The sequence below is a fragment of the Colobus angolensis genome, unplaced genomic scaffold (genome assembly GCF_000951035.1).
Source record: "Colobus angolensis palliatus isolate OR3802 unplaced genomic scaffold, Cang.pa_1.0 Scaffold181, whole genome shotgun sequence".
Lineage (NCBI taxonomy): Eukaryota > Metazoa > Chordata > Mammalia > Primates > Cercopithecidae > Colobus > Colobus angolensis.
Window position 1 is genome coordinate 407,727 of NW_012114944.1, and position 26,934 is coordinate 434,660.

General features: G+C 42.5%; 1 protein-coding gene across 2 annotated transcripts in view; it reads left to right on the forward strand.

The window, feature by feature from the left end:
- The window catches only part of RECK (reversion-inducing-cysteine-rich protein with kazal motifs), a 95,198-nt gene extending 70,746 nt beyond the window's left edge, over window positions 1–24,452 (forward strand). For both annotated transcript variants that reach the window (XM_011939390.1, XM_011939389.1), the window contains 10 exons: window positions 2,534–2,670; window positions 5,579–5,719; window positions 8,138–8,326; window positions 10,160–10,282; window positions 12,322–12,493; window positions 16,691–16,883; window positions 18,463–18,673; window positions 20,675–20,748; window positions 21,543–21,698; window positions 22,829–24,452. In XM_011939390.1, the coding sequence (XP_011794780.1) occupies window positions 2,534–2,670; window positions 5,579–5,719; window positions 8,138–8,326; window positions 10,160–10,282; window positions 12,322–12,493; window positions 16,691–16,883; window positions 18,463–18,673; window positions 20,675–20,748; window positions 21,543–21,698; window positions 22,829–23,050 (1,618 nt within the window). In that variant the 3' untranslated portion in view covers window positions 23,051–24,452. The remainder of the gene's footprint in view (window positions 1–2,533; window positions 2,671–5,578; window positions 5,720–8,137; window positions 8,327–10,159; window positions 10,283–12,321; window positions 12,494–16,690; window positions 16,884–18,462; window positions 18,674–20,674; window positions 20,749–21,542; window positions 21,699–22,828) is intronic.
- The last annotated feature ends 2,482 nt before the right edge of the window (window positions 24,453–26,934 follow it).

Here is a 26,934-nt window from a genome sequence, read left to right on the forward strand (position 1 = left end):
TCGCACCACTGCACTCCAGCCTGGGCGACAGAGCAAGACTCCGTCTAGAGAAAAAAAAAAACAAAGATAGTTTAGCTTAATATGTAAAAATGGAACTTATCTCACTGCTTCAGTTTTTCTCTGCCAAGTACTCCTGCCAAGAGCTAGAAGAGCATGTTGCTATCTCATTGAGGGATCCGGGAGCTGGAGCTCAGCTTCTTGGCAGTGAGACAAATACATGGTGGAAACCAGGGGATGACAAGTAGAACTCCTACACACTCAGTAGTTAAGATAAGGGAGGTGTTCAGGCTGCCACCAGGGGGCATCCGTGACATGAGCTGGCTGCAGAGGCGGACAGTGAAGTCAGCTCCTACTTACTTTGTTTTCCTGTGTTAGATAGGATTAACAAAAAACAGAACAAATAGAAGTAAAAGAAAGCCCAGGAACAAATAGTCTAGGGCTTCATCATCAGGAATCCAGGCTCCTTTTATCCTTCTCCACCATCCTTAGCATTTAGCTTCCATCATCAAGATTACTTCATGTACTTTGTCATCACAACATGGCTACTAGAGTTCTGGCCACCATAATCTAGTTCCAGATGGTAAAAAGAAAGGGAGAGAGCAAACAACTTCTCCCTAGTCACACTGTCTACCCCTAGTTGTAAAGAAAACTGAGAAAGATTATTTTTTTAGCTGTGGGCCCATTGCCACCCTAAGTAAAATTGGAGATCTTTTAGTAATCAGGAAGAGAAAAGTATGTGCTAGATTTGTAGCTGATAGTATTTGCCATATTTTCTCAAGACCAACAAAGTGTGTCCCTTAAACTTTGTGACCAATATAGCAAAAAAGAGAGCATTAGACTGGAACTTAGACCTTTGTGACTTTGAGCAGATCACTTCTTTGAGCCTCGGCTTCCCTATTTATGAAATAATTAGGCAAAATGAGATGAACTCCAAGGGGCCTTATACCTCTGTTAGTCATAGAGTATGAGTCTGGCCTAAAATCAAGTAAGCAACACTTACTGTATTTATAATTCTGGATTCTATTACAGCAGGAAAATATTTGTGTAGAAGGAAACTGTATCAATGGGAGGAAAATTAAATATCTATTTAAATATCATACATAATTTATATCAAGTGAGACTCTTCCTTGGCCATGATTTCTGAAGTTAAATATAATCATGGTTTGGAGTCCATACATATTACCATAATAAATTCTCATTTATGATAAAACACACTAAATTATCCCTCTTAGATACCTTATTTGATTACCCTATCCAAAATATACCTATCACTTTCCCCTGACACTACTTATTGCTTATAATTTTCTGATTTAATTATTTGTTTATATATACACATATACATACATAGCATATAGCATATATATGTGTGTGTGTGTGTGTATATGTATATATATATATATATTTTTTGAAATGGAGTCTCACTCTGTCTCCAGGCTGGAGTGCAGTGGCATGATCTCAGCTCACTGCAACCCCCACCTCCCAGGTTCAAGCAATTCTCCTGCCTCAGCCTCCCAAGTAGCTGGGACTTACACGCCCAGCTAATGTTTGTATTCTTAGTAGAGATGGGGTTTTACCATGCTGGCCAGGATGGTCTCGATCTCCTGATCTCATGATCCGCCCGTCTCGGCCTCCCAAAGTGCTGGGATTACAGGCTTGAGCCACTGCGCCCAGCCAACTTTGCTCTTCTTAAGGAGCTTATTTTGCTTAGGAAATCTAGGATCAAGTAAAGATGGGAGCTGCTATAGTGGGTGAAACCAAAAGCATTTAACACATAGTAATCTGCCCATGTTTCCTCACACATCTTTTTTTCCAAAAGTTTTCCAAAACCAAGTTAATATCCAGTCCCTCAGCTGTTGGTATGTGGCTCAGTGCTGCTGCGTACCTCAACAATTTCAACCTTAAACAGAGTCCAGTCTATTCTCTGACTTGGCTTGGGGATAACCTGACAGGGAAATACTGGGGTATAACAATTAGATAGACAAGCAGGAGGCAACAAGAGGGGAATATGTAGACTCTTAGCACAGAAAACTTGTAGGAGTCACATCCCTATTGAAGACTAAGAACATTTTAAAGTAAGTGGACTTTCCAGTTGTTATAGGCCAGAGGCTAATGTTGATAACTAAAAAGAGACTTAGATAAGGAAGGGAAGGAGAAAAGAGGCAAGCAAGCAAACAAGCAAGCATAAGGTCCTAGAAGTGAGGATATATGATTTTTGCAGAGAGTAAATCAGACTAGCTTCGTTTAATTTCCTTTCAAAGATATTGAAAGGCCATATTGCTGGTAGTAACAGTACGAAGAAGTATACAATTTGAGTAAGGGCTTTGGTCTCAGACAACAGAAAGTTAGGGATGCTTTGAATTTATTATTCAACCTGAGCTCTACTGTGACTCCTGTTCTCTTTTGCCATACTTAACCAATTATGAAACATGTTAAGTTATGACAACTCACTTTCTGGAAAGTTTCAGAAAAAAGTGATGCTGACTAGACAACATGAGGTTCCTCAAGCTCTAAATTTATGTGCATTTTTTTCAAGATCAGATTGTGTGGAGATTCTTAAAAAATGTGGAGATCAGAACAAATTCCCTGAAGACCACACAGCTGAAAGTATTTGTGAGCTTCTGTCACCTACAGATGATCTGAAGAATTGTATACCTTTGGATACATACCTCAGTAAGTACTTTTTTGTATGTGTGTTTTTAGATTTCAAATACTTCTCTCTTCCAACTATTTGTTTTACTATTTGTTTTGGATGAGCATTCATCTTTTGAGGACATGGGGTTCAGTGATACCATCTCAATCACAGACTCTTGTTTGCTTGGACTTTTTGGCCCAGGAAAGAACTGTTGTCTTAAAACATGTAAGCAGAAGTGATTCTATCAGTCTGAGGAGGTATGAACTGTTGTCAGTCAGGAATTCTAAGCAGTGACTCAGGGGGCCAGCATTCTCAGATAACCAGCTCCATATCATGCTGACTTCTCACCATATTAATGACTAGAAAGTGGAATTTCGCCCCAGAGACTATCAGCTTTTTGTTATCAGAGTATCAGTGGATAAGAGCCAGGAATTGGCTTGGACTTACTCACCCAACAGGGTATAAAAAACGATAGTCTAGGCCAGGCACGGTGGCTCAAGCCTGTAATCCCAGCACTTTGGGAGGCCGAGGCGGGCGGATCACAAGGTCAGAAGATTGAGACCATCCTGGCTAACCCGGTGAAACGCCATCTCTACTAAAAATGCAAAAAAAATTAGCCGGGCGTGGTGGTGGGTGTGGTGGTGGGCGTCCGTAGTCCAGTTACTCGGGAGGCTGAGGCAGGAGAATGTCGTGAACCTGGGAGGCAGAGCTTGCAGTGAGCGGAGATCGCACCACTGCACTCCAGCCTGGGCGACAGAGCAAGACTCCGTCTAGAGAAAAAAAAAAACAAAGATAGTTTAGCTTAATATGTAAAAATGGAACTTATCTCACTGCTTCAGTTTTTCTCTGCCAAGTACTCCTGCCAAGAGCTAGAAGAGCATGTTGCTATCTCATTGAGGGATCCGGGAGCTGGAGCTCAGCTTCTTGGCAGTGAGACAAATACATGGTGGAAACCAGGGGATGACAAGTAGAACTCCTACACACTCAGTAGTTAAGATAAGGGAGGTGTTCAGGCTGCCACCAGGGGGCATCCGTGACATGAGCTGGCTGCAGAGGCGGACAGTGAAGTCAGCTCCTACTTACTTTGTTTTCCTGTGTTAGATAGGATTAACAAAAAACAGAACAAATAGAAGTAAAAGAAAGCCCAGGAACAAATAGTCTAGGGCTTCATCATCAGGAATCCAGGCTCCTTTTATCCTTCTCCACCATCCTTAGCATTTAGCTTCCATCATCAAGATTACTTCATGTACTTTGTCATCACAACATGGCTACTAGAGTTCTGGCCACCATAATCTAGTTCCAGATGGTAAAAAGAAAGGGAGAGAGCAAACAACTTCTCCCTAGTCACACTGTCTACCCCTAGTTGTAAAGAAAACTGAGAAAGATTATTTTTTTAGCTGTGGGCCCATTGCCACCCTAAGTAAAATTGGAGATCTTTTAGTAATCAGGAAGAGAAAAGTATGTGCTAGATTTGTAGCTGATAGTATTTGCCATATTTTCTCAAGACCAACAAAGTGTGTCCCTTAAACTTTGTGACCAATATAGCAAAAAAGAGAGCATTAGACTGGAACTTAGACCTTTGTGACTTTGAGCAGATCACTTCTTTGAGCCTCGGCTTCCCTATTTATGAAATAATTAGGCAAAATGAGATGAACTCCAAGGGGCCTTATACCTCTGTTAGTCATAGAGTATGAGTCTGGCCTAAAATCAAGTAAGCAACACTTACTGTATTTATAATTCTGGATTCTATTACAGCAGGAAAATATTTGTGTAGAAGGAAACTGTATCAATGGGAGGAAAATTAAATATCTATTTAAATATCATACATAATTTATATCAAGTGAGACTCTTCCTTGGCCATGATTTCTGAAGTTAAATATAATCATGGTTTGGAGTCCATACATATTACCATAATAAATTCTCATTTATGATAAAACACACTAAATTATCCCTCTTAGATACCTTATTTGATTACCCTATCCAAAATATACCTATCACTTTCCCCTGACACTACTTATTGCTTATAATTTTCTGATTTAATTATTTGTTTATATATACACATATACATACATAGCATATAGCATATATATGTGTGTGTGTGTGTGTATATGTATATATATATATATATTTTTTGAAATGGAGTCTCACTCTGTTGCCCAGGCTGTTGTGCAGTAGAGCAATCTCAGCTCATTGCAGCCTCTGCTTCCCGGGTTCAGGCCATTCTCCTCCCTTAGCCTCCTGACTAGCTGGCACATGCCACCACGCCCAGCTGAATTTGGGTTTTTTGTTTTGTTTTTTTGGATTTTTTTTTTAAGAGAGCCCCATTCTGTCTCCCAAGCTGGAGTGCAGTGATGTGATCTTGGCCCACTGCAACATCTGCCTCCCGGGTTCAAGCAATTCTCCTGCCTCAGCCTCCTGAGTAGCTAGGATTACAGGCACCCGCTACCATGCCCAGCTAATTTTTATATTTTAGTAGAGACGGGGTTTCACCATGTTGGCCAGGCTGGTCTCAAACTCCTGGCCTCCGGTTATCCACCCGCCTCAGCCCCCAAAGTGCTGGGATTACAGGCCTGCACTGTGCCTGTAATTACAGGCCCCACTGTGCCTGGCTCATACATAGTATATTTATTGTCTGTTTCTCTACTAGATGTAAACTCTATGTTAGAGACTTGTCTATTTTGTTCATCACTGTATCTCCAGCACCTAGAACCTTGCCTGGAATATTGTAGATCCCAATAAATTTAAAAAAAAAAATGAATGAACGTATGTTTATGCTAAATTTATCATTTCACAAATGAAAGAATCTCGGTGTTTTAATAGCTTGGTAGAATCAGGCCTTTATGCTCATGAGCTCTTCGTTTATTCCAGCCATAATTAATTCAGATAATTTACAATTCTCTCTTACTCTTTTAGGTTGGTTAAACTAATCTGTTTTGGTTTTTTCAGGGCCAAGTACTTTAGGTAACATTGTAGAAGAAGTAACTCATCCCTGTAACCCAAATCCTTGCCCTGCCAATGAGCTCTGTGAAGTAAACCGAAAAGGATGTCCATCTGGAGATCCCTGTCTTCCATACTCTTGTGTTCAAGGTAAGAGGTAGGTGGGTGTGAGAAGAGGATGGATAGGTGCTGCTAGTGTTTTTTTATAGGAGCTATCTTTCTTTTTTTCAATCCTGCTCCTTGTGTAATATAGGGGTTATCTTTGGAGTGAGATTATAAGTGACTTCATGTTCTATATTATGTTTTTCTATAATTGAGATTTTCTCATTAAACATTATTGATGTAAGCAGAAAAAGACAGACACTTGTAATTTTCAGTTGTTATTTAAATTGTAAACTAATAATAACAGTCTAAAACTTCACTCTTATAATGAGTTGCAGGGTTCTAGACTATGAAAGAAGAGAAGCTCAGACCAGCTTTTTGTACTTTCTCTTCTATGTGGTAATGTTTGAAAAAATATACTCTATGTTGTTCATGTTTTTTCTTTTCTTTGTTTTATTATATAGAGAAATAGCATATTCAATGGAATGTATAGCTATCTCCATAAAGATTAATGTTATGTTGAAATGTTTATAACTTTAAGGCTGAAGGATTTTTATCCCATGGAATTTTGATAGTCTTTATCTTTCTGTCAATCCCTTTAAAATATAGTTGTTGCAGCATTTTGCTTATTTTTTTCTATTTCCCAGTTGAGAATGTTTCTTTATCATGTTAGAATCAGATTTTTTTTTAAGTTGTTTTTTTTTTTTTTGAGACAGAGTTTCGCTCTTGTTACCCAGGCTAGAGTGTAATGGCGCTATCTCGGCTCACTGCAACCTCCACCTCCTGAACTGAAGCAATTCTCCTGCCTTAGCCTCCCAAGTAGCTGGGATTACAGGCACCCACCACCATGCCCAGCTAATTTTTGCATTTTTAGTAGAGACAAGGTTTCACCATGTTGTCCAGGCTAGTTTTGAACTCCTGACCTCAGGTGATCTACCCACCTCAGCATCCCAAAGTACTGGGATTACGGCATGAGCCACCGCACCCAGCATTAAAATATTTTTAAAGTAAAATAAAGCAAAAGAAGAAATAAGCATGATGTCTCAAATGATCATCTATAATATATATGTAATACTGTAATATATCGGCTATAGAGTTGTAATAAATCTTGTCAAAATAGGAAATGTTGGACTGTTTTAAATTTCAGGATAGTATTTTCTGTCCATTTACCCTTACATTATAAGTTGGTCAGTATTTTCTTTGGCAAGAAAATAAGATATAATTACTTAAAATGGTGACATCTGTATTTCATGTTATTTAAATATAGAATTCAATTCAGGGGCGGGGCACTGTGGCTTATGCCTGTAATCCCAGCACTTTGGGAGGCTGAGGCAGACAGATCATGAGGTCAGGAGATGGAGACCATCCTGGCTAACACGGTGAAACCCTGTACCTACTAATAATACAAAAAAATTAGCCGGGTGTGGTGGTGGGCACCTATAGTCCCAGCTACTTGGGAGGCTGAGGCAGGAGAATGGCGTGAACCTGGGAGGCGTAGCTTGCAGTGAGCCGAGATTGTGCCACTGCGCTCCAGCCTGGGTGACAGAGTGAGACTCCATCTCAAAAAAAAGAAAAAAGTAAAAAAGAATTCAATTCAGAATCCTCTTGTTTCATTAAACTCAGAAAACCCATCATATAATAAGATAGAAAATGGGCTTTCCATAAGCCCACCCAAATATTCAGTTTTTCCTTGAATTTAAGGTATACTTATTTTCCATCACTAAAAGTTTTTCTGAACAATATTATTCTAAAAATACTGGCCAGGTGCGGTGGCTCACTCCTGTAATCCCAGCACTTTGGGAGGCTGAGGTAGGTGGATCATGAGGTCAGGAGTTTGAGACCAGCCTGGCCAGTATGGTGTAACCCTGTCTCTATTACAAATACAAAAATTATTCAGGTACAAAAATTAGCCAGGTGTGGTGGCGCACGCCTGTATTCCCAGCTGCTCGGGAGGCTGAGGCAGAAGAATCACTTGAACCTGAGAGGCAGAAGTTGCACTGAGCCAAGATCATGCCAGTGCACTCCAGCCTGGGCAACAGAGCAAGACTCCATCTCAAAAAACAAAAACAAAACAAAACAAAACAAAACAAAATATATATATATACACATATATATACTGTTAGTTTCCCTATTCCATTTTTTAAAATATCTGTGATTTTAAAATATTTTTTACTAGCCCCCAAAAGTAAAAAGTTACATATCTTACAGCACTTTGATTCTGAATGATAGGTAACTTTGGGGTACAGATCTGTAATCACCACCATCCTCCAGAATATGGAATTTTCATTTGAGAGGTATGCTTTTGGACAATGAACCAAAGCAATTCCTTAATTTGATGAAAGTTATATTACGTAATCTTTAATAGTGATTTAGTACCTATAAGACTTTTGTCAAGTGTATATCTAATGTTATAAAACAATGTCATAAAACAGTACCATCTCTCTCAGCTAATTTTTGTTTGTACAGGTTGCAAACTGGGAGAAGCTTCTGATTTCATTGTCCGTCAAGGGACACTAATCCAGGTGCCATCATCTGCAGGGGAAGTTGGTTGTTATAAAATCTGTTCATGTGGACAAAGTGGACTCTTAGAAAACTGTATGGAAATGCACTGTATAGACCTCCAGAAGTCTTGTATTGTTGGAGGAAAAAGAAAAAGTGAGTCTTAAGCTCTGTTTTGTTTTTAATATGAGATTAGTTATTTTTACTTTGTAGGAAGAATATTGGATAGATTCTGACCAAAGAGTAAGGTCTGCATATCAGATACTCCAGGGCAGTATTTTTCAAACTATACAGAGCACTAGGACTTCTAAGGAAGTCTTTAGAAGTCTTTTCAAGAAGGGGCTAATGGCTAATAATAATTAATATTTATTGAATTCTAATCATGTGCTAAACACAAAGCTAAGTATTGCCTTACATTATCTCATTAAATCCTCCAAGTTACACTTTGATATAGGCAATAATACCTGTATTACCCTTACTGCATAGATGAGGAAACTGATGCTTAAAGAGGTCACCCAGCTAGTAAATGACCAAAGCTGGATTCTGCTCCAGGTCTAGTTGACTCCAGATCCCTTACCCTTCACAGGCAAGGACACAGGTAATCTTCCCCCAACCCTTTCCTTGGGCATACCCCACCCCACCCTCACTTCACCAGAAGTGAAACTCAGATTTTGACATCATGGAAAGCAAGTGGGTATAGGCACTACCCTATTATGAGTTTGGGAAAAAACTACATTAAAAAGTACTTTGACCGCCTTTCATTTTGGGAAAAAAGTACATTAAAAAGTACTTTGACCACCTTCCCTAAAAATCTTAGACTCCACTGCTTCCTTAACCATCTTTTGCTTGTAGCCCCAACAGCTGTTCGTGTCAATATATGATTTCAAACAATTGTGAGAAAATACCACTTTTGAGGATCTGTTCCCTCCCTACAAGCTCACTCTGCTACCCCATTTCTACTCCCATCCCCTACCCCTTCAACCATAGTAGTTCAGCTTTTATATGCTATTTGGTTTACTCTTCTGTGTGAGATTTGATTAAAAAGAAGAGTGCTCTTGGCTAAAATTAGCTCTCAAATTTCTGCCTTAGACCAAGTCAGGTGTTTATCTCTTAATCCATATTCTGCTCGACTAAACTATAAAGGTAGGTACTTTGTATGACAGAAAATATCAGGACAGATTCATTCCTTCTGTAACATTTCACTGACTAAATACCTATTCTGTACAAAAGAGCATACTAGTGCCTTATGGAGCTGAAACCAGGATGAGGGATGAGATCTTGCTTTACGTGTTAAGATGAGAGAATTTGAGCCAAAAAAAGTTGCAGACCAAGTGCTCTTCTGGGAGCTGGGCATTCCTGCTAGAGCGTCAGAAGAGTCTTTGATCCAAAGATGGCATCAGGTCTGGCCCTGAAGATACGAGCTTTCAAAGCAGAAGGGGCAGCCAGAAGCGTTCTTAGAGGATAGGGAGCAGCCTGGTAAGACCAGCACTTCAGGGGCTTGGAGAAATACACTAGGAGGCAAGTATGAAAATATAAATACCACAGATTTTACTCTAGTTGGTACATTCAGAAGTCATCTTTCAAGAATGTTTGGCTGGGCACAGTGGCTCAGGCTTGTTATCCCAGAACTTTGGTAGGCCGGGGCAGGCAGATGGCATGAACCTAGGCGTTCAAGACCAGCCTGGACAACATAGTGAAACCCTGTCTCTACAAAAAATATGAAAAATATCCAGATGTGGTGGTGTACACCTATAGTCCCAGCTACTTGGGAAGGTAAGGTGGGAGGATCACCTGAGCCTGGGAAGCAGAGGTTGCAGTGAGCTGGGATCACGCCAGTGCACTCCAGCCTGGGCTATAGAATAAGACCCTGTCTCAAAAAAAAAAAAAAGGAATTTCCATTTTAAAACTTGTTGAACTATTAAAATTGTAATATGTGCTCTATTTCTCAATGCGTGATATAGATCAACATTTTCTTTCTCTTTCTGTCAGGTCATGGAACATCCTTTAGTATTGACTGCAATGTCTGTTCTTGTTTTGCTGGCAATTTGGTGTGTTCTACCCGCCTTTGCCTCAGTGAGCACAGTTCAGAAGATGATCATCGTACCTTCACAGGTGACTGTGATCGTCCAGAGTCTGTCCTCAGGGGCCATCATTTCTTTGCACACACTTTTCCCTTCAAGGCAGCTTCTCCAGTCTTAACTGCAAGTGTAACCAATAAAATCAATACAGAATCTAAGGGCAAGATGCTTTTCCTCCCTGGATCTTAGTTTCTTCCTCTATGAATTGAAGGTGTTATACTAAATGGTGTCTTAGGGCCCTTAGCACTAATGTTCTGGAATTTCATGAGTCAAAAAGAACAGAGCCAGTGATTGGAATGGGTTTAATTAAATTGAACTTTTCTACCTGGTAAAATACCCCATTTACCCCTACCGCTATGATCTAAAATGTCCATGCATGTTCTCAGTTTGTTTCTCAGCACCTTCTTCCTCAGCCTACCTTAGCTTACTTCTTCCTCTAGACTCCCACAAACAATAATATCCCAGAATATTACTTTCTTGACTTTCCTATGCTTTGCTGCTCTTATTATTCTTACACCAACATAAGTAAGTGAAAAGGCTAGTGAGATGGGATGCTTTCCTCTTGTGAAGCTATTGTTGCCAATAGCAACAGCACAGTCTGCTGGTTTATCTTGATATCTGCTTTTTCCTAGATCTAAAATACCTTTGGTTGTGGGTTAAAAGTTACTAGGTAGTTGCCTTTGCCCCCATTTCATGCTGCTGCAGTGGTAACTTGATTCTTCTTTCCCCAGAATTAGTATTACATGCAGAGAGGGGTGGGGGCTGGGTGGAGGAGAAGTGGAGGAGAGGAGAGTAAGGATTTACCAACCTTGTACTTCCAGCCCATTGGAAATAAAAAGGGGATCAGAAATAAGAAGTGAATGGCAGACTGGTAAGGAAGTAGAGGTAGGACGAACTCTACTCCAGCCTTCACTGCTTTATTATCATCATCCTTTATTATTAACCTTTGCCTTGCTCAAGTGAGGACTATTCATTCTGCTTAGAGAAACCATAGAGGGATGTGGGGGTAAAGAATAAGCAAAGGATTTACAAGGAAGACTTTTTTTATTTTTTTGTTAATGTCTAAATGTTTTTAGAAGTTGAGCTTTACAACTAGCAAGACCCCTGTTTCCTATAGTGTGTGGCCTATGGCGTCCTGGGATAAATTAAGTCAATGACTGTTGATCTAACAGACTAAGGAAATTTTACTGACCCATAACTGTGCCAAATTTCTTGGGACCCAGTGTCCCACTCCAAATGTGACTCAGAGAAAGATGTTCGTAACAATTTGTAAGTCTTAAAATTACAATAATTTTCTAAGTTACCGTCTTGGACATGAGAGTGGAAGGAACGTACAACCTTCACTCTTTCTTTTTTTTTTTTTTCTGAGATGGAGCTTTCCTCCTGTTGCCCAGGCTGGAGTGCAATGGCGTGATCTCGGCTCACTGCAACCTCCGCCTCCTCAGTTCAAGTGATTCTCCTGCCTCAGCCTCCTAAGTAGCTAGAATTACAGGCATGCACCACCACACCCTTCTAATTTTGTATTTTTAGTAGAGACAGCGTTTCTCCATGTTGGTCAGGCTGGTCTCGAACTCCCGACCTCAGGTGATCCACCCACCTCAGCCTCCCAAAGTGCTGGGATTACAGGTGTGAGCCACTGTGCCCAGCCCACTCTTTCTTATGCTTGCTATGAGCCTTTAACATTCAAGAAATACCCACACCAGACTTCAGACATCTAAATTCTAGATTTTATATGCCAAATCGGGAGAAACAGTCTTTACTTTCCCTACCTCTAGCCTTGTTAATAGGGGTCTCTATCTGGGATCAAGGTCTAGAAGCCCTCAACTAGCTGGCAATAAAAAGGACAAAGGAAAGCCATCTTGCAGACAAGCTATTCAGAGCATTGCTGCCTTTAAAAACACTGTCAGAGATACGAGAGATTTTTCCTGACTTAATTTACAATTCTATTTTAACATGAGACCTTCACATGATTGCTCATGGTTTGCCTTAACAAGGAAATACAAGGGGAAGGGAACATATAAGGGGAGGGGAAATATACACATACATATTTTTGAGGCTGTTTCCTCTCCTCAGGTCTGCCCTGTAACTGTGCAGATCAGTTTGTCCCCGTATGTGGGCAGAATGGGCGCACTTACCCCAGTGCCTGCATTGCTCGCTGTGTGGGCCTCCAAGACCATCAGTTTGAGTTTGGATCATGCATGTCAAAGGATCCATGTAATCCTAATCCCTGCCAAAAAAACCAAAGGTAAGTCAAATGGCTTCTTATTTTATTCAACTGAAGACTAGTACTTACAAAGCATCTATCATATACCAGACAGTGAAAACCCAAAGGTAAATTAAGATATCGTCTCTGCCTTGAAGAGTTTGGAGTCTGGAGGGAAAGAGAGCCACGTAAAGCTGCTTGATAAGGTGCTGCTCTTGGGAGCCCAGAAGTAGGGCAGTTAATGCAGCCTGGGCAAGGCTCTGGCAGAGCCTCTAGAGATTGTGATACCTAGCTGAATCTAGAAAGATGAGTAAGAGATTGTAGGCAAGGTTTGCAGTAGAGAAAAGGTGGTGGTGGTGAAGGCAGACTAACAAGAGTCGTGGCTGCTAGAAATGTTATCTCCATAACATTGTTGTCTCCATGTTATCTCCATAGCATGGTGTCTGTTGGGCACTAAAGCAGTTCTGTAAGACTGAAACAGAAAATGTAACATAAGGAGAAGTAGCAGAAGAGATGAGAGGAAAAGGTGTATTTTTATTAGTAGCTGTCACCTGATAGTCAAGGGAAATTTTCTTCTAGTTATATGCATCCGTTTTAGAAGTTGGACATGAGAAATCTATGGAAATGCAACTTCACTACTATTTGAAAGTATTTGTTTTGAGCTCCTTTCTCTACTGTTTCCTCACTTGAGCTCAGAAGACAGTTGTCTCAGCCTTAATGATGGATTTCTGCATGTGGCAGCCACCAGGGCAGGCGTCTTGCTGACCCTTAGGTTACAGCCTTCTGGAAGCAGAGTATTTACTGGCTTACCTGAATGATCTGAACAGTATACATTCCAATGCCACAGTGCTTTCCTAAGCAATTGCTGCTTCTCCATCCTGAAAACCCTGGTGTAATATGGAAGGAGGGGGAGACTTTCTCATGTGTTAAAAGAAATGGCAAAGAATTAGTCATCCATCTGCCAAAGTTTATACAATGAAACTAATCCAAGAAAGTTTCTATGGAAAGAAGATAGGATGCAATGCATAAGAAATAAGCTGAAAGAATAATACAGGTTGTGTTGGGAGGTAGAATTGAGGATTGTTTTCATATTTGTTCATTGTTTTCTCCATTGGCTAGCCTTTCTGAATAAGGTTGTCCTGCTTTTATAATAAAACAATAAAAATAAATGTCAAAGTGGGAAGGCCTTCCTGAGTATATACAAGATTGAAAAATTAGCTACATGAACCTCAAAATTTTCTGCATGGTAACAGACAAATGACACACTGGAAGGAATATCGCAGAGAAAGCACTGATGTCCTTGTAATATAAAGAGCCCCTGCAAATCAATTTGAGAAAGATCAACCTAATATCAAAATGGACAGAGATCAATAACCTAATAGAAAAATGGACCAAGGATATAAACATAAAAAAAGAAATCCAAATGGTTCTTAAACATTTGAAAAGGTACTTTTATTTGTTAGGGTAAGTAATTCTAGCAACTGTTTACAAATTCCAAAATACCAATAATTTCACAGAGTAGATAATTACATAGAGCCCATTTGTTTATTCAGCAGGCGGCTTTCCATGTGGTCATTCAGAGACATGGGATCCTTCCATATAGTGACTCTGTCTTCTCCTACAGCCTCACAGTCCTCTTCTGGGTCTTCTGCATTTGGGCAGCAGATAAGAGAAGGGGGATAGTGGGGATTGCTCTTAAGAAGCTTTAATAGGCCACATCTAAAAGTAACATTCATCACTACTTCCAGCCACATTCCATTGTCTAGAACTCAATCTGTTGGCCATAATGAATTCCAGGGAGACTGGGAGATATAATTTAGATACATACCCAGGAAGAAAGTGAAGTGAATTTGATAAACATCTAGCCAATCTACCACAATGCTTAACCATCCTCATATTAAGATAAATGTAAATTAAATTAAAACTACAATTGTATACCAGTTTCCATCTGTCAGACTGGCAAAGCTAAAGTTTGATAACATAATATAGGGAAATAGCTGCTTTCATACAAGAGGGAGCTGGAGGAGGATTGGTACATCCTCTGTGGAGGGTAGTTTGGCCAAATTTGCAGTTTTAAATGCACATACCCCTTGGATCAGCACATATAAATGCTTATCCTTACATGAAATATATCTGGAAGGATAAATAAGAAAGTGATAGCTCACACCTGAAATCCCAGCACTTTGGGAAGCCGAGGCAGGCAGATCGCTTGAGCTCAGGAATTCGAGACCAGCCCGGGCAACATGGTGAAACCCTGTCTTTACCAAAAATTAGCTGGACATGGTGGCTCCCCCCTGTAGTCCCAGCTACTCGGGAGGCTGAGGCAGTAGAATCGCTTGAACCCAGGAGACAGCGGCTGCAGTAAGCCAAGATGGTCCCACTGTACTCCAGCCTGGGTGACAGAGCAAGACTCCATTTCAAAAAAAAAAAAAAAACACTAAAACAAAGAAATTGGTAATAGTGGTTCCTCTAGGAAGGGGAACTAGATGTCCGGGACACAAGAGTAGAAGGGAGGCCTATTTTTCACTGTGTACCGTTTTGTACTTTTTAAGTTTCACCATGGGCTCGTATTATCTGTTCAAAAAATAATTAATTGTGGCTGGGCACAGTGGCTCATGCCTGTAATCCCAGCACTTTGGGAGGCAGAGGTGGGTGGATCACTTGAGGCCAGAAGTTCAAGACCAGCCTGGCCAACATGGTGAAGCACCGTCTCTACTAAAAGTACAAAAATTAGCCAGACATGGTGGCACACACCTGTAATTCTGGCTGCTCAGGAGGCTGAGGCAGGAGAATCACTTGAACCCGGGAGGCAGAGGTTGCAGTGAACTGAGATCATGCCACTGCCCTCCAGCCTGGGTGACAGAGCAAGAGTCTGTCTCAAATAATAATAATAATAGTTAAAAAAAGAAAGAATTGTATTCATCTATCAAGTATCTACTGATGTTCCAGTTATTTTTCTAAATATTAGGACATAGCAACAAGCGAGACAGATCAAGTCTCTGCACTGCTCACGTTTACTTTTATTTGCCCCTAGATTCTCAGCCTTTTTTTATGATCCTCTTATTTCCATACACTCAAATTGATCAAGCTTTTTCTCTCAAAATTACCGAATTTCTCCTGATAGTCCTATTTCTCATCCCTTGCATATTAATAGGTAATGAAATTCTAAATATTATTTTCTATTATTTCTCTTCAAATATTTTAAATTTCCATAAAACCGTGACTAAGTGCATTGTAATTTCAAACCATTTCATGCATAGTGGTGGTGGTAGTGATTTTGGTGCAGGAGGTTAGCCCTAAAAAGAGTATAAATCACTTCCTTTGAAATTAAAATCACACTAGCTATTGTATGCTTCCTCTTTTATTTTATAAACTAATATTTATATATCTTAGTACTTAAAATACCCAGTGAAAGCTAAATATTGTCATGGGTCTTATCTTCTTATAGAAAGTTATGTAAACCCTTTATAAAAATTAGGAAAGCAGAAAAAAGCCTAAAGAAGAAAAGAGTCATCATCCCTAGCCCCTCTGAAGGAGCTCAGGAATTGAGAATGAAGCAAGGTCCTCATCTTACTAGGAAAGACCAGCTTCATGGTGGCATTCTCTCAGTCATTTGCAGCCAGCCAGTATCAGCTCCTCAGTCTTGTAGGCACAAACACCTGAATTATTTTAGGACATAGAGTGAGGTCTTTTCTTAAGATTGACTCATATTAGCCAAGCCGGAAGTTAAGTCCCTGGACGTGTTTCATTTGTTATTGAATGCAAGGCCTCCAGCCTCAGGCTCCAGCCTGTCCATTGGCCTCATATCATGGCCCTTCTGCTATAGGTCTGTCTGTGCCTCCTTGGCTCCTGCCCTCTGGGTCACCTGCCATTTCCCCAGCACCACATTTCTTGAGCATCACACCTGTGTTCATGGCTGCTGTCTCAGCCTGGCAAGCCCGTGCTGCCCCCTTCACCCCCCAGGCTCCAGCTAGAACACTGCCTCCTCCCCATGCTCTCTTCAGGCTCCCCAGAAAAGAATGACTCATCCCCACGAGCTTCGTGCACATCTTTTCTACCTTTTAGCCTACTTTATATACAGGCTCGACTCTCCCACTCTACATATGCTCTTTGGAGATAGAACTGCCCCAATTCATCTCTTGCTCTCTCTTCAGCCTCCTATGCCTCATCTAGTGCTTTGCTAGCCCCACCACAGTCCCTCCCTACATTGATTCATGGTGCAGCATTCATCTTTTTCAGGTGCATACCCAAACCACAGGTCTGCCTGACGACTTTTGATAAATTTGGATGTAGCCAATATGAGTGTGTACCAAGACAGCTCACGTGTGACCAGATCCAAGATCCTGTTTGTGACACAGACCACATGGAGCACAACAATCTCTGCACTTTATACCAAAGAGGAAAAAGCCTCTCTTACAAAGGCCCCTGCCAGGTACAGTGCTTTGGCTGACAAAACAAAGTACACTAGGGATAAAATTGGTTTATGATCTTTGACAGATGAGTCAACAGTAAGACCAGCTGAGAGTCTTCTGTGAATCTTGTCAAATCTATAGCACCCAGTCCTCCACTAAAAAGGAAGACTGGCTCCTTCTCCTAACTCTGGAAGCTATCTTGCTAGTGTGTGTACCTTTGCACAACTGGTGTACAATCAAGAACAGAGAATGGCTTCTTGCAGCCCACTCCTAGGAAAAGAACTTAAAAGTTTCACACCCCTGGCATGGTCAACATCATTCTTCTCATAGTTCTCTGGGCCCTCACTAAGAAACAAAGCAGGAAGAATGTGAGTTAAAAACCAAGAAAAGTTTTCCCACTCTTCCCACATCGGTCCCACCTCCCAAGGTACTGAAAAGTGATTGAAATTTTCTCTAAGACTTAATGTCTTTTTACATCAGCTTATCTCTCAGTCTTTTAGGTTTGTGGAATCTGCATTCATGTTTTAAGGAAAAAAACTGGGCCGGGCACAGTGGCTCACGCCTGTAATCCCAGCACTTTGGGAGGCTGAGGCAGGCAGATCACAAGGTCAGGAGTTCAAGACCAGCTTGACCAACATGGTGAAATCCCATCTCTACTAAAAATACAAAAATTATCTGGGCATGATGGCACGCGCCTGTAATCCCAGCTACTCAGGAGGCTGAGGCGGGAGAATTGCTTGAACCCAGGAGGCAGAGGTTGCAGTGAGCCGAGATCATGCCATTGCACTCCAGCCTGGGCGACAGAGCAAGACTCCGTCTAAAAAAAAAAAAAAAGGACAATTCCTTTTGAGGTTTCTCACATGCAGCACTGATTTTATGCTTGCCCCTCTCCCTGGGGCCCCGCTTTGGGCCCAGCATCTCCTGCCCACAACCAGCTAACACTTGAGATGATTGCTTCACGTTCTCTGGTCTTCATGGTTAGAAAAATTCCGTCATAATGTCTCCCTGAAACATGCTTGTTTTCTCTCAGAGCCTCTGTGCCATTTGCATTGATCCCGTCTACCCTGAATTCTCAGTCTTCTCCTCCTACTTGTTCCCTCCTCCTGGCTGTGATTTTTCTCTGATCTATTCCTGACCTACCTGTTGGCTCCAGAGTCTGTCTACCCCACTGCTCCCTCTACTCCTCCCTCTCCTTATCCCATACCCAGCATGAAATGATAAGACCTCTGCATTTGCATGAAGATTGATCTGGTTGTCTTCAAAGAGGCACTTATGGGATACTAATAGAAGTCTGGGTAGAGCGGAGAGAGGTGGCAGGAAAGAAGATTTTTATCTCTTATCATTTCACATGAGCACCCAGATCCCAAAGAGGCTGAGAAAAGTAATCTTTGAGTTCATCTGGAGACACCCATATTGCTTCCCTCCCCACCCCACCGCCCCCACCCCAGCATTTAGCCCACCTCAGGAGCTTAAGAGGTCCCCATAATTTATACCTGTGTCTTTTTTCCTTCCTGAAAATAGGGAAACATGCTGTGTACTCTTGGTTGGGAAAGGTACACCATAGACATTTCCAGGCTAAATGTGATTTGTTTGCCCCAGCCCTTTTGCAGAGCAACCGAGCCCGTTTGTGGGCACAATGGTGAGACCTACAGCAGCGTGTGTGTTGCCTACTCGGATCGCGTGGCGGTCGATTACTATGGGGACTGCCAGGCCGTCGGGGTCCTCTCAGAGCACAGCTCCGTCGCTGAGTGTGCTTCTGTCAAGTGTCCTTCGCTCTCAGCAGCTGGGTGCAAACCCATCATCCCACCGGGTAGGCTGGCAGTATCGGGGTGGACAGGGGAGGGCTGGGAAGATTTGCTTATCCGCCTCCAGAGAGTGAGTCATGGAGAAGAGAGCTGACTAGTTCATTTACATTTTCCAGAAAGTCTTGACGAGATTCTTATGCTGATCATACTCACTACTTTGGGTTGACCTTAAAAAACTAGGGCTTGCCTTAGATATCATCTGGTGTCCTATTTTAAAACAATACAGCAGCCTTGCCTCAAGCTAAATCTTACACCAAACACCAATATATAAACAGATAAAGCAGTATTCAATTATGAAAATTAGGGTTATTGAATGCATAGTTTACTTATTAATGAATAATGAATTACTAATTAATGAATAATTAAAGTAGTTTTGATGAACACAAACTTTTGACATTGAGAGAAATAGAAGACAGTTGTTGGCCGGGCACGGTGGCTCAAGCCTGTAATCCCAGCACTTTGGGAGGCCGAGACGGGTGGATCACGAGGTCAGGAGATCGAGACCATCCTGGCTAACACGGTGAAACCCCGTCTCTACTAAAAAATACAAAAAAAACTAGCCGGGCGAAGCGGCGGGCTCCTGTAGTCCCAGCTACTCGGGAGGCTGAGGCAGGAGAATGGCGTAAACCCAGGAGGCGGAGCTTGCAGTGAGCTGAGATCCGGCCACTGCACTCCAGTGCGGGCGACAGAGCGAGACTCCGTCTCAAAAAAAAAAAAAAAAGAAAGAAAACAGTTGTTGTCTTAGATTGGCCTTAGCATCTAATTTAATTGTTTTAGTTGCATATAATCAGAAAAGTTTCGTTTCATACAGACTGCTTTTAGCAGTAAGTTTTTTAAAACAGCTTACCTTACAATCTCACACTCTTCAGTCAAACAGAAGTAGCAGAAGAGACTTTATTCCAAGTCTGCACAGAACAGGTTAATCTGGAGGCTAATAGCTTCATTCCTCCATCTGTTAATTCATCAAATGTTTACTTAGCTTTCACTATGTGCCAGATGCTCCTCTAAGCATTGGGGACACAGCAGTAAGAAAAAGCCCTTTTCCTCCTGGAGACCATGTTCTGAGGGAGGTGACAGACCAAACACAAGTTGCCATGCAAATCTGCACTAAACCAGATGGCAGCAAGTATGATGACACGAAATGAAGGGGAATTGGAGGGACCCAGGGTAGAGAGGCTGCTAATGGATTGGTTAAATCTCTGTTGTGTTAAAATATGGCATAATATTATATTTGATTATGCCATATTCTATTATGGTTTTTAACAGTTTAAAATAATTTTAAAAATTGAATTTGAATCGGCTGGGCGTGGTGGCTCATGCCTGTAATCCCAGCACTTTGGGAGGCTGAGGCTGGCGGATCACGAGGTCAGGAGATTCAAACCATCCTGGCTAACACGGTGAAACCCCGTCTCTACTAAAAATGCAAAAAAATTAGCCAGGTGTGGTGGCGGGCGCCTGTAGTCCCAGCTACTCCAGAGGCTGAGGCAGGAGAATGCCTTGAACCGAGGAGGCAGAGCTTGCAGTGAGCCAAGATCGCACTACTGCACTCCAGCCTGGGCGACAGAGCAAGACTCTGTCTCAAAAAAATAAATAAATAAAATTTGAATCAAACACTCATGGAACCCCTGAAACACCAACTCCCTTGTTTTGCAGACAGGGAAGCAAGGCCCGGCAGAAGCATTTGCCCAGAATCACACAGTGAGTTTTGAGGTAGAGCAGGATCAGTCCCCAGGTCTCTTCAAAAGCCAGCTCTCTCTGTGCTATCCGCACCACAACCTTCTCACTCCGAGGAGTGGTGAAGGATGAAAAGCAGGGGTAGAGGAAGGATTTTGGTAAATGTAGAGATGAGAGGACCCCAGGTTGGTCAAGGAACTTATATAAAGGTACAGTCTTTGGGAAGGACACTGTAACTCTCCTCCCCAAAATGAAGGGCTGGACATTTCACTGATTTTCAATTCTATTTGTTTCTAATTCTGAACACACATAAAATGGTTTCTGTTATACAGGTGCTTGTTGCCCATTATGTGCTGGGATGTTAAGAGTTTTATTTGACAAAGAAAAACTGGATACTATTGCTAAGGTAAATTGCTTTATATGCAGATGCTGTTGAAATCTTACTGCTAAGCCTCTCAGTAATCCTAGAGAGTAGAATGTGTTGTCCTCATTCATAGATAAAGAAACTAATCTTCAGAAAAGCAACTTTCCCAGGGCCATATAGCCCTTAATCAGTAGGACAAAGGTTTGCACCCAGGCTGGCTGACTCCCAAGCCCATGTTCCTCCCCTCTACACCCTGGCTGTGCACATCACAGTCAACCTGAGCCTTTCTCAGAAAAGGTCCCTGCTGGCACAGTAAGCATAGGTGGGGCTGCAGGCAGAGCCAGGTAGCCAGAGACTGGTGGGTGCCCAGGTGGTTTCGAGGTCGCCTCCCCTCACACCAGTCCCTGTGACTCCTGAGGGGACCTTCTGGAGCCATGCCCATTCCCTACATAGTTCTGCCCTTTCTCTTTTCTGCACCATCACAGGGCTCCAGAAATGTTGCACCCAACACTTGCCACAACCTAGAGATTTATCCCCGTTTTGATTACACCTGTATTTTTAAAAACCCTGTGACCTCTACCTCAGAACAGTCACTTTTTTAAAAAAGTGTTTCTGGTGAGAGTATTTATCTTCACTACAGAGCTTCTCAGTCAAGCAAAACCCCATTGTGGTGGACTAGAGAGTCAGAATTTGGCCTAGCGAAGCTGCGGTTGGGCCTTCCGCTGAGGGCTGTGTGGTCAAAAGAGCCTCCTCAGCTGGCAGCCCAAAGCAAGGGAGCTTAGGCAGTCATAGGAATTCTTCTTTGTTTCAGGTAATAGCATGTTTTCTCTTTCCAGGTAACAAATAAAAAGCCAATAACAGTTCTGGAAATACTTCAGAAAATCCGCATGCACGTGTCTGTCCCACAGTGTGATGTGTTTGGATACTTCAGCATTGAATCAGAAATTGTGATCCTGATCGTTCCTGTCGATCACTATCCAAAAGCTCTGCAGGTGGGTTCAGCACACGTTGTGAAGCCATCTTGTCACTTTCAAGTTTGGTGCACCTAGGAGAGGGTAGTTACAAACTAGGACCAAGGAAGGATCATGGGTGAGGGAGTGGAGGCATTTGGGAAGTTCAATGGGGCAGGAGGGAGAAAAGCAAGGCAGTCTCTAAAGGACTGAGCACTTTGCCAGTGGCTGAGACCTGGTGCACGTTTGACAGTGGGATGCAGAGGCACCAGGGTAGGCGAGGGATTAAGATACTGCGACTGGGAGTGTGCACAGCTGGACGGGGTCCGAGAAATCACTGTCTCTAATCTACCCATTGTACAGACGAGGCAGCTGAGGCCCAAGCCAGGGAAGTAACTGGCGCAAGTCATGCAGTGATAAAGGAAGAATAGACTCCAGTCTCCTGAGAGCTGTGTGCCCACTGTGGAGGAAGATCCCATCAGAGCTGGTCTTGTGGGCTCCATTGTTTCTTCATCAGTCTGGAGACATGTAGAACCCCACTCACATAGACCCAAGTTTCAACATCAGAGGCAGTGAGGGCTCAAGGCAAGGGAACGAATGCAAGCAGTCTGTGAATCACTAGAAGCTCATCTAGTCCAATTGTTTTCCTTTTCATGTTTCAGTGGACATTAAAATTGTATTCCCTGTGACCCTAATTAACCATGTAAGGATAAAGTCTAAATGTGGATAAGAGGTGTGAGTAACAGGTGTGGAAAAATGAAAACAGTTGATTGATTAGGGCAGTGGCATTGTGGGTTATTTCTTGTCTTTCTCTTTTCTTTTTTCTTCTTTTCTTTGAGATGGGGTCTTGCCACATTGCCCAGGCTGGTCTCGAACTCCTGGGCTCAAGCTGTCCTCCCACCTTGGCCTCTCAAAGTGCTAGGATTACAGGCATGAGCCACCATACACGGCCAGTGATTTTTTTTGTGGTTTGATTTCCATTAATGCTGCTACATTTACGTAATAAACCAAAACTGTAATAAAATGTTACTTAGGATAAGAACAGAAGGACAAAGAGAAAGTAAATGCCATCTGAGGCCATGCTACTTTTAGGATATATGTGGAATTTGTCTGGCTTGATGTTGAAAATGTTCTGTGGTTTTATATTAAAAGAACCTTGTTTCTCCTCACAGATCGAAGCCTGCAATAAAGAAGCAGAGAAGATTGAGTCCCTTATCAACTCTGACAGCCCGACTTTGGCATCCCATGTCCCTCTCTCTGCCCTCATCATTTCCCAGGTACAGGTCTCCAGCAGTGTGCCATCAGCTGGCATCAGGGCCAGGCCTTCTTGCCACTCCTTCCTCCTTCCCCTCAGCCTGGGCCTTGCCTTGCACTTGCTCTGGACGTATAACTGACTGCCTACGGAAGGTGCAGAATGCTCCTCCACCTCACTCTCCTGCCCTGAGAAAGACATTCAGGACTGCTGGTTTGTAGTTGAATAGTGGCCAAGGAAAGGCACATGTCACCTCTATTCACCACACAGTATTTTTTGTTTTAATTCGCCAATATCGGTAGGATTTTTGTTTTGTTTTTACAAATGTTAAAATGTGTTGTTCCAAATACTAATGAAAACAGAATGTGTCTTCCTGGTAGGCCACTGCCGCATGATTTCCATTTCCTCATCAGATGGGGCCCCCACTCAAAAGCAAATTTATCTCTGGAAAATGAGATGACCACTTTTTACAAAGATGACTCACTTTACTATCAGGTTCACAAACCTCATTTCAGAGTTCTTTTTGAAGTATTAAGGTTCCCATTACGTTTGTTTTGTTTACAGATAATGACCTACTCTGTCTAGAAGCTAGGGGTCCCAGTGAAGAGCCACTGCCATTAGAGAATATGAAATATAGATAAAGCATCTTTGAAATTATTATGTAAGTTATCAGGCAAATTTGCATGAAATTACAGAAATTTAATTCAGAACCCCAACTACTGTCTTATGCAAAAGCAAGCTGATTAAATGACACTCATATAATTACGTGTTGTAAGTGACAGGCTCACTGGTCACAGATTTGTGTCTATGACTTTTGTGAAAGGGAGAAGTGACATTGTATCAAAGCATCTTGCATTATGCAATTTTTATATTAACCAGATATATATTCATCGGTATTCATCTGAGTTAAATGTAGAGTTTTTAAACATCAATCTTTAAACCAATTGCTGCTACTTATATAATTGCCAAAAAGTGAAATAATGAGTAGTTCATGTAAATAATACATTATATTTCTATTTTATTATGAAGAAGGTGAATAGCCATATTTGTAAAATGACAATCATGTGTGTTAACCCAGTACTTTCCGTTCGTGAAAACAATTTGCTTTTTGTGATATGCACAATGTAGATAAGTGTTCTATCTTTCTTTCTTTTTTGATATAGAAATATAAAGAATTGTGGTTTATATATTTAAAAGTGTCAAGCTGAGTATTAAAATGTCTGCATGTTGTCTAAGAAATTGAATACTTTGAATGTGTTTCACAGTTTGAAATAAGCTATTTGATGTAACACTTCTTGTGTGTATGCACATGAACTTAGATTTTACATGAAGTATTTTTTCAGTATTATATGTACCCTCTGAAATACATAGGGATATGCGTATTATACCCAAATGTTGCTGAAAAATGGGCACTTAAAGCTTTCGGAATATGTCAGTGCTGATGTAGCATGTCTGTTGCAATTGCCTTTTTTCTGTATAAATGTCTTTGATGCAATATACTGGAAAGCTTTTCTATTTTAATAAAAATAATTTTTATATGATCATGCATGCTTCTAAGCAATGTCAACATTCAAAAATGAAACCACTGATCACCCTTAGGTGAGCTGTGTCCTTTGTTCTGGGATGAGAAGTCATGGAAATTAGCCGGGTGTGGTGGCACATGTCTGTGGTCCCATCTACTCTGGAGGCTGAGGCTGGAGAATTGCTTGAATCTGGGAGGTGGAGGTTGCAGTGAGCCGAGATCACACCACTGCACACCAACTTGTCTCATACCTGAGACAGAGTGAGACCCCGTCTCCAAAAAAAAAAAAAAAGTAATAGAGTGCTATTATCCTAAGCCAAGGGCCCTGGGAGAGCAGGCCAGTTAGGACACAGTTGGTCAGACCAGAGGGCAGGCAGTGACACAGAGTCAAATACAAAGACCCCAGGTTTCAGCTTTCAGGATAGAGAGAGCTTCAGGCCTTCCAAGACCCAGGAGCATACTAGGCAGTTCTCCCCACCATGCTGGTCCTGATGTTCCAGTTCCAGGGTACACTTGGGACAGGGAGACCATGGGAACATGGAGGTGGAGAGCTGCTGATGGGACCAAAGAAATGGTAGCAATCAGCTTAGGCTAAGTCCCCAAAACTTCAGTGGCTTACAACAGAGGCTTCTATTTTGTTCCCTTCAGATGTCCATTGTGGGTCAGCTGCCACGCTTGGCGCTATCTTCACTCCAGACCCATTCCAGTGTCCTCACAAAGGGGAGAAAAGAGACACAGAGGATCACAAGCTGGCCCTGAAGTCTCTGCTTAGAAGTGATGCTGTCATGTCTTCCTACGTTTTACTGGCCAAAGCAAGTCACATGGCCACTCCAGAGCTCAAAGGGTGGGGACGTACAGTCTTCCCATGGTGTTTTGTGTGTGTTGGGGGAGGGACAGTAAGTGTTTTGAATAATACAGTCTACCATAGAGGTCTTTTCTCTTCAGGATAGGACAACAGCCAGGACTGACAAGATTTTTTATTAGAGAAGTAGATGTTCCCAGCCTGGTCAACATAGCAAGAACCCACCTCAAGAAAAAATGCAAGGTGTTTACAGGACAGGTTGGAGAAGGTGATTAAACTGTACAGGCAACCTGCCGTGGGAGGTATGAGCTGGGGGAGAGAGCGTCTAACAAGGGGGAAGACGCAAGCCCTCAGAAAGAGGGTTGGTTTGCACCAGGCCTGGAAGAAATCAGGAGGCTTTGCCAGATGGCTTTGAGAAAAGCATTCTAAGTAGGAGGTACAGCTTGAGCAAAGGTGCAGGAACGACAGAGTCCAGGTCTGTTCCAGGGGTAGAACAGCAGGGCTGACATGTGAGGGGCGTGGTGTGGGGAGGTGTAAGGTAGATCCGATGTGCCCAGCTTGAATGCCAGGCCACAGTGGCATCCTAAGGCTCTGCCCTTGCCCTTCCAGCTACACTGACCAGCCTGGATAGCTCTAGCCTGCAAAGGATTGTGTGCCCCAAACTTCAGTGCCACGAGACCTTCAAGACCATCCCCTGATCTCGTTATTAGGCAGTGCTTCCCTCCGTCCTATGAGCATCCTGAACTCTCCTGAGGAAACAATAACTGAGCCAGGCTGGGGACCAGGGTTCCCCTAGGCCTGGTCCCCACCCTTAGAGTTCAACCAGGGTCTCTTTCAGCTCCACTGTGGGAAGAAATTGAAACGCACCAGCAACACTGATCATCACTGAAGAAACTGCACTTTACTTCATTTGATTCAGTGCTTCTCTTTCAGCCTTGGGCTGATGGGAGTCAGGCCCACACACCCCCACAGAGAGTGCTCTTATTCTCAGAGGGACAGGAGGCCCTGCTGCAGGGGCCTTTCCTTCCCTGCCTCCCAGCTGCGGAAGGGGCTTGCATTGTACACTTTGCCAGCTGAGGGAAAGTGAAGGCCGAGGGGTCATTCCCAGGAATGAGCCAGTCCTTACGTCAGTCCAGCAGTCTTGGGGCTGGAGGGCAGATTTCCACAGCGCACACAGAGGGAAACTGAGAGCACAGGGGCTAAGCTGTGGTCACACAGGGAGTCAGGGTGAAGCCACAGCCAGAGGCCAGGTCTGGGCTTTCCCTGGCACAAGGCAGCCGGGCAGGATTTGTACTTCTCAGAAATGGAACTGGCCGTGCAGGAAGTTGCCACAAAGGTAGAGACACCAGAAGGTGAGCAGAGTGAAACAGGCCCAAGGCCAGGCGAGCTTGGGTGGGTCTGAGCAAACAGGTCCAAGGAGCACCAGGAATCATAAAAGTAACTGACATAGCTCACCAGCTCACTTTCTAGAACAGTTTAAGGAGTGCTTTTCACCATGTTGTCTCCCGGCCCAAAGCAAAATGCCTCACACGGAGAGCAAATGCCAAGTCTAAGGCTGAGTTTCATTCCAGGGCCCAGCCTCAGGGCATTAGGCTGATGGTGGAGAGGGTAGGGAAGGAAGCCTCACAGGGGGAAGCACACTAACCCTCTGTCCCCTGGCTCCACCCACTCTTCCATTATTCCAAAATGAAGTTCACTCTAT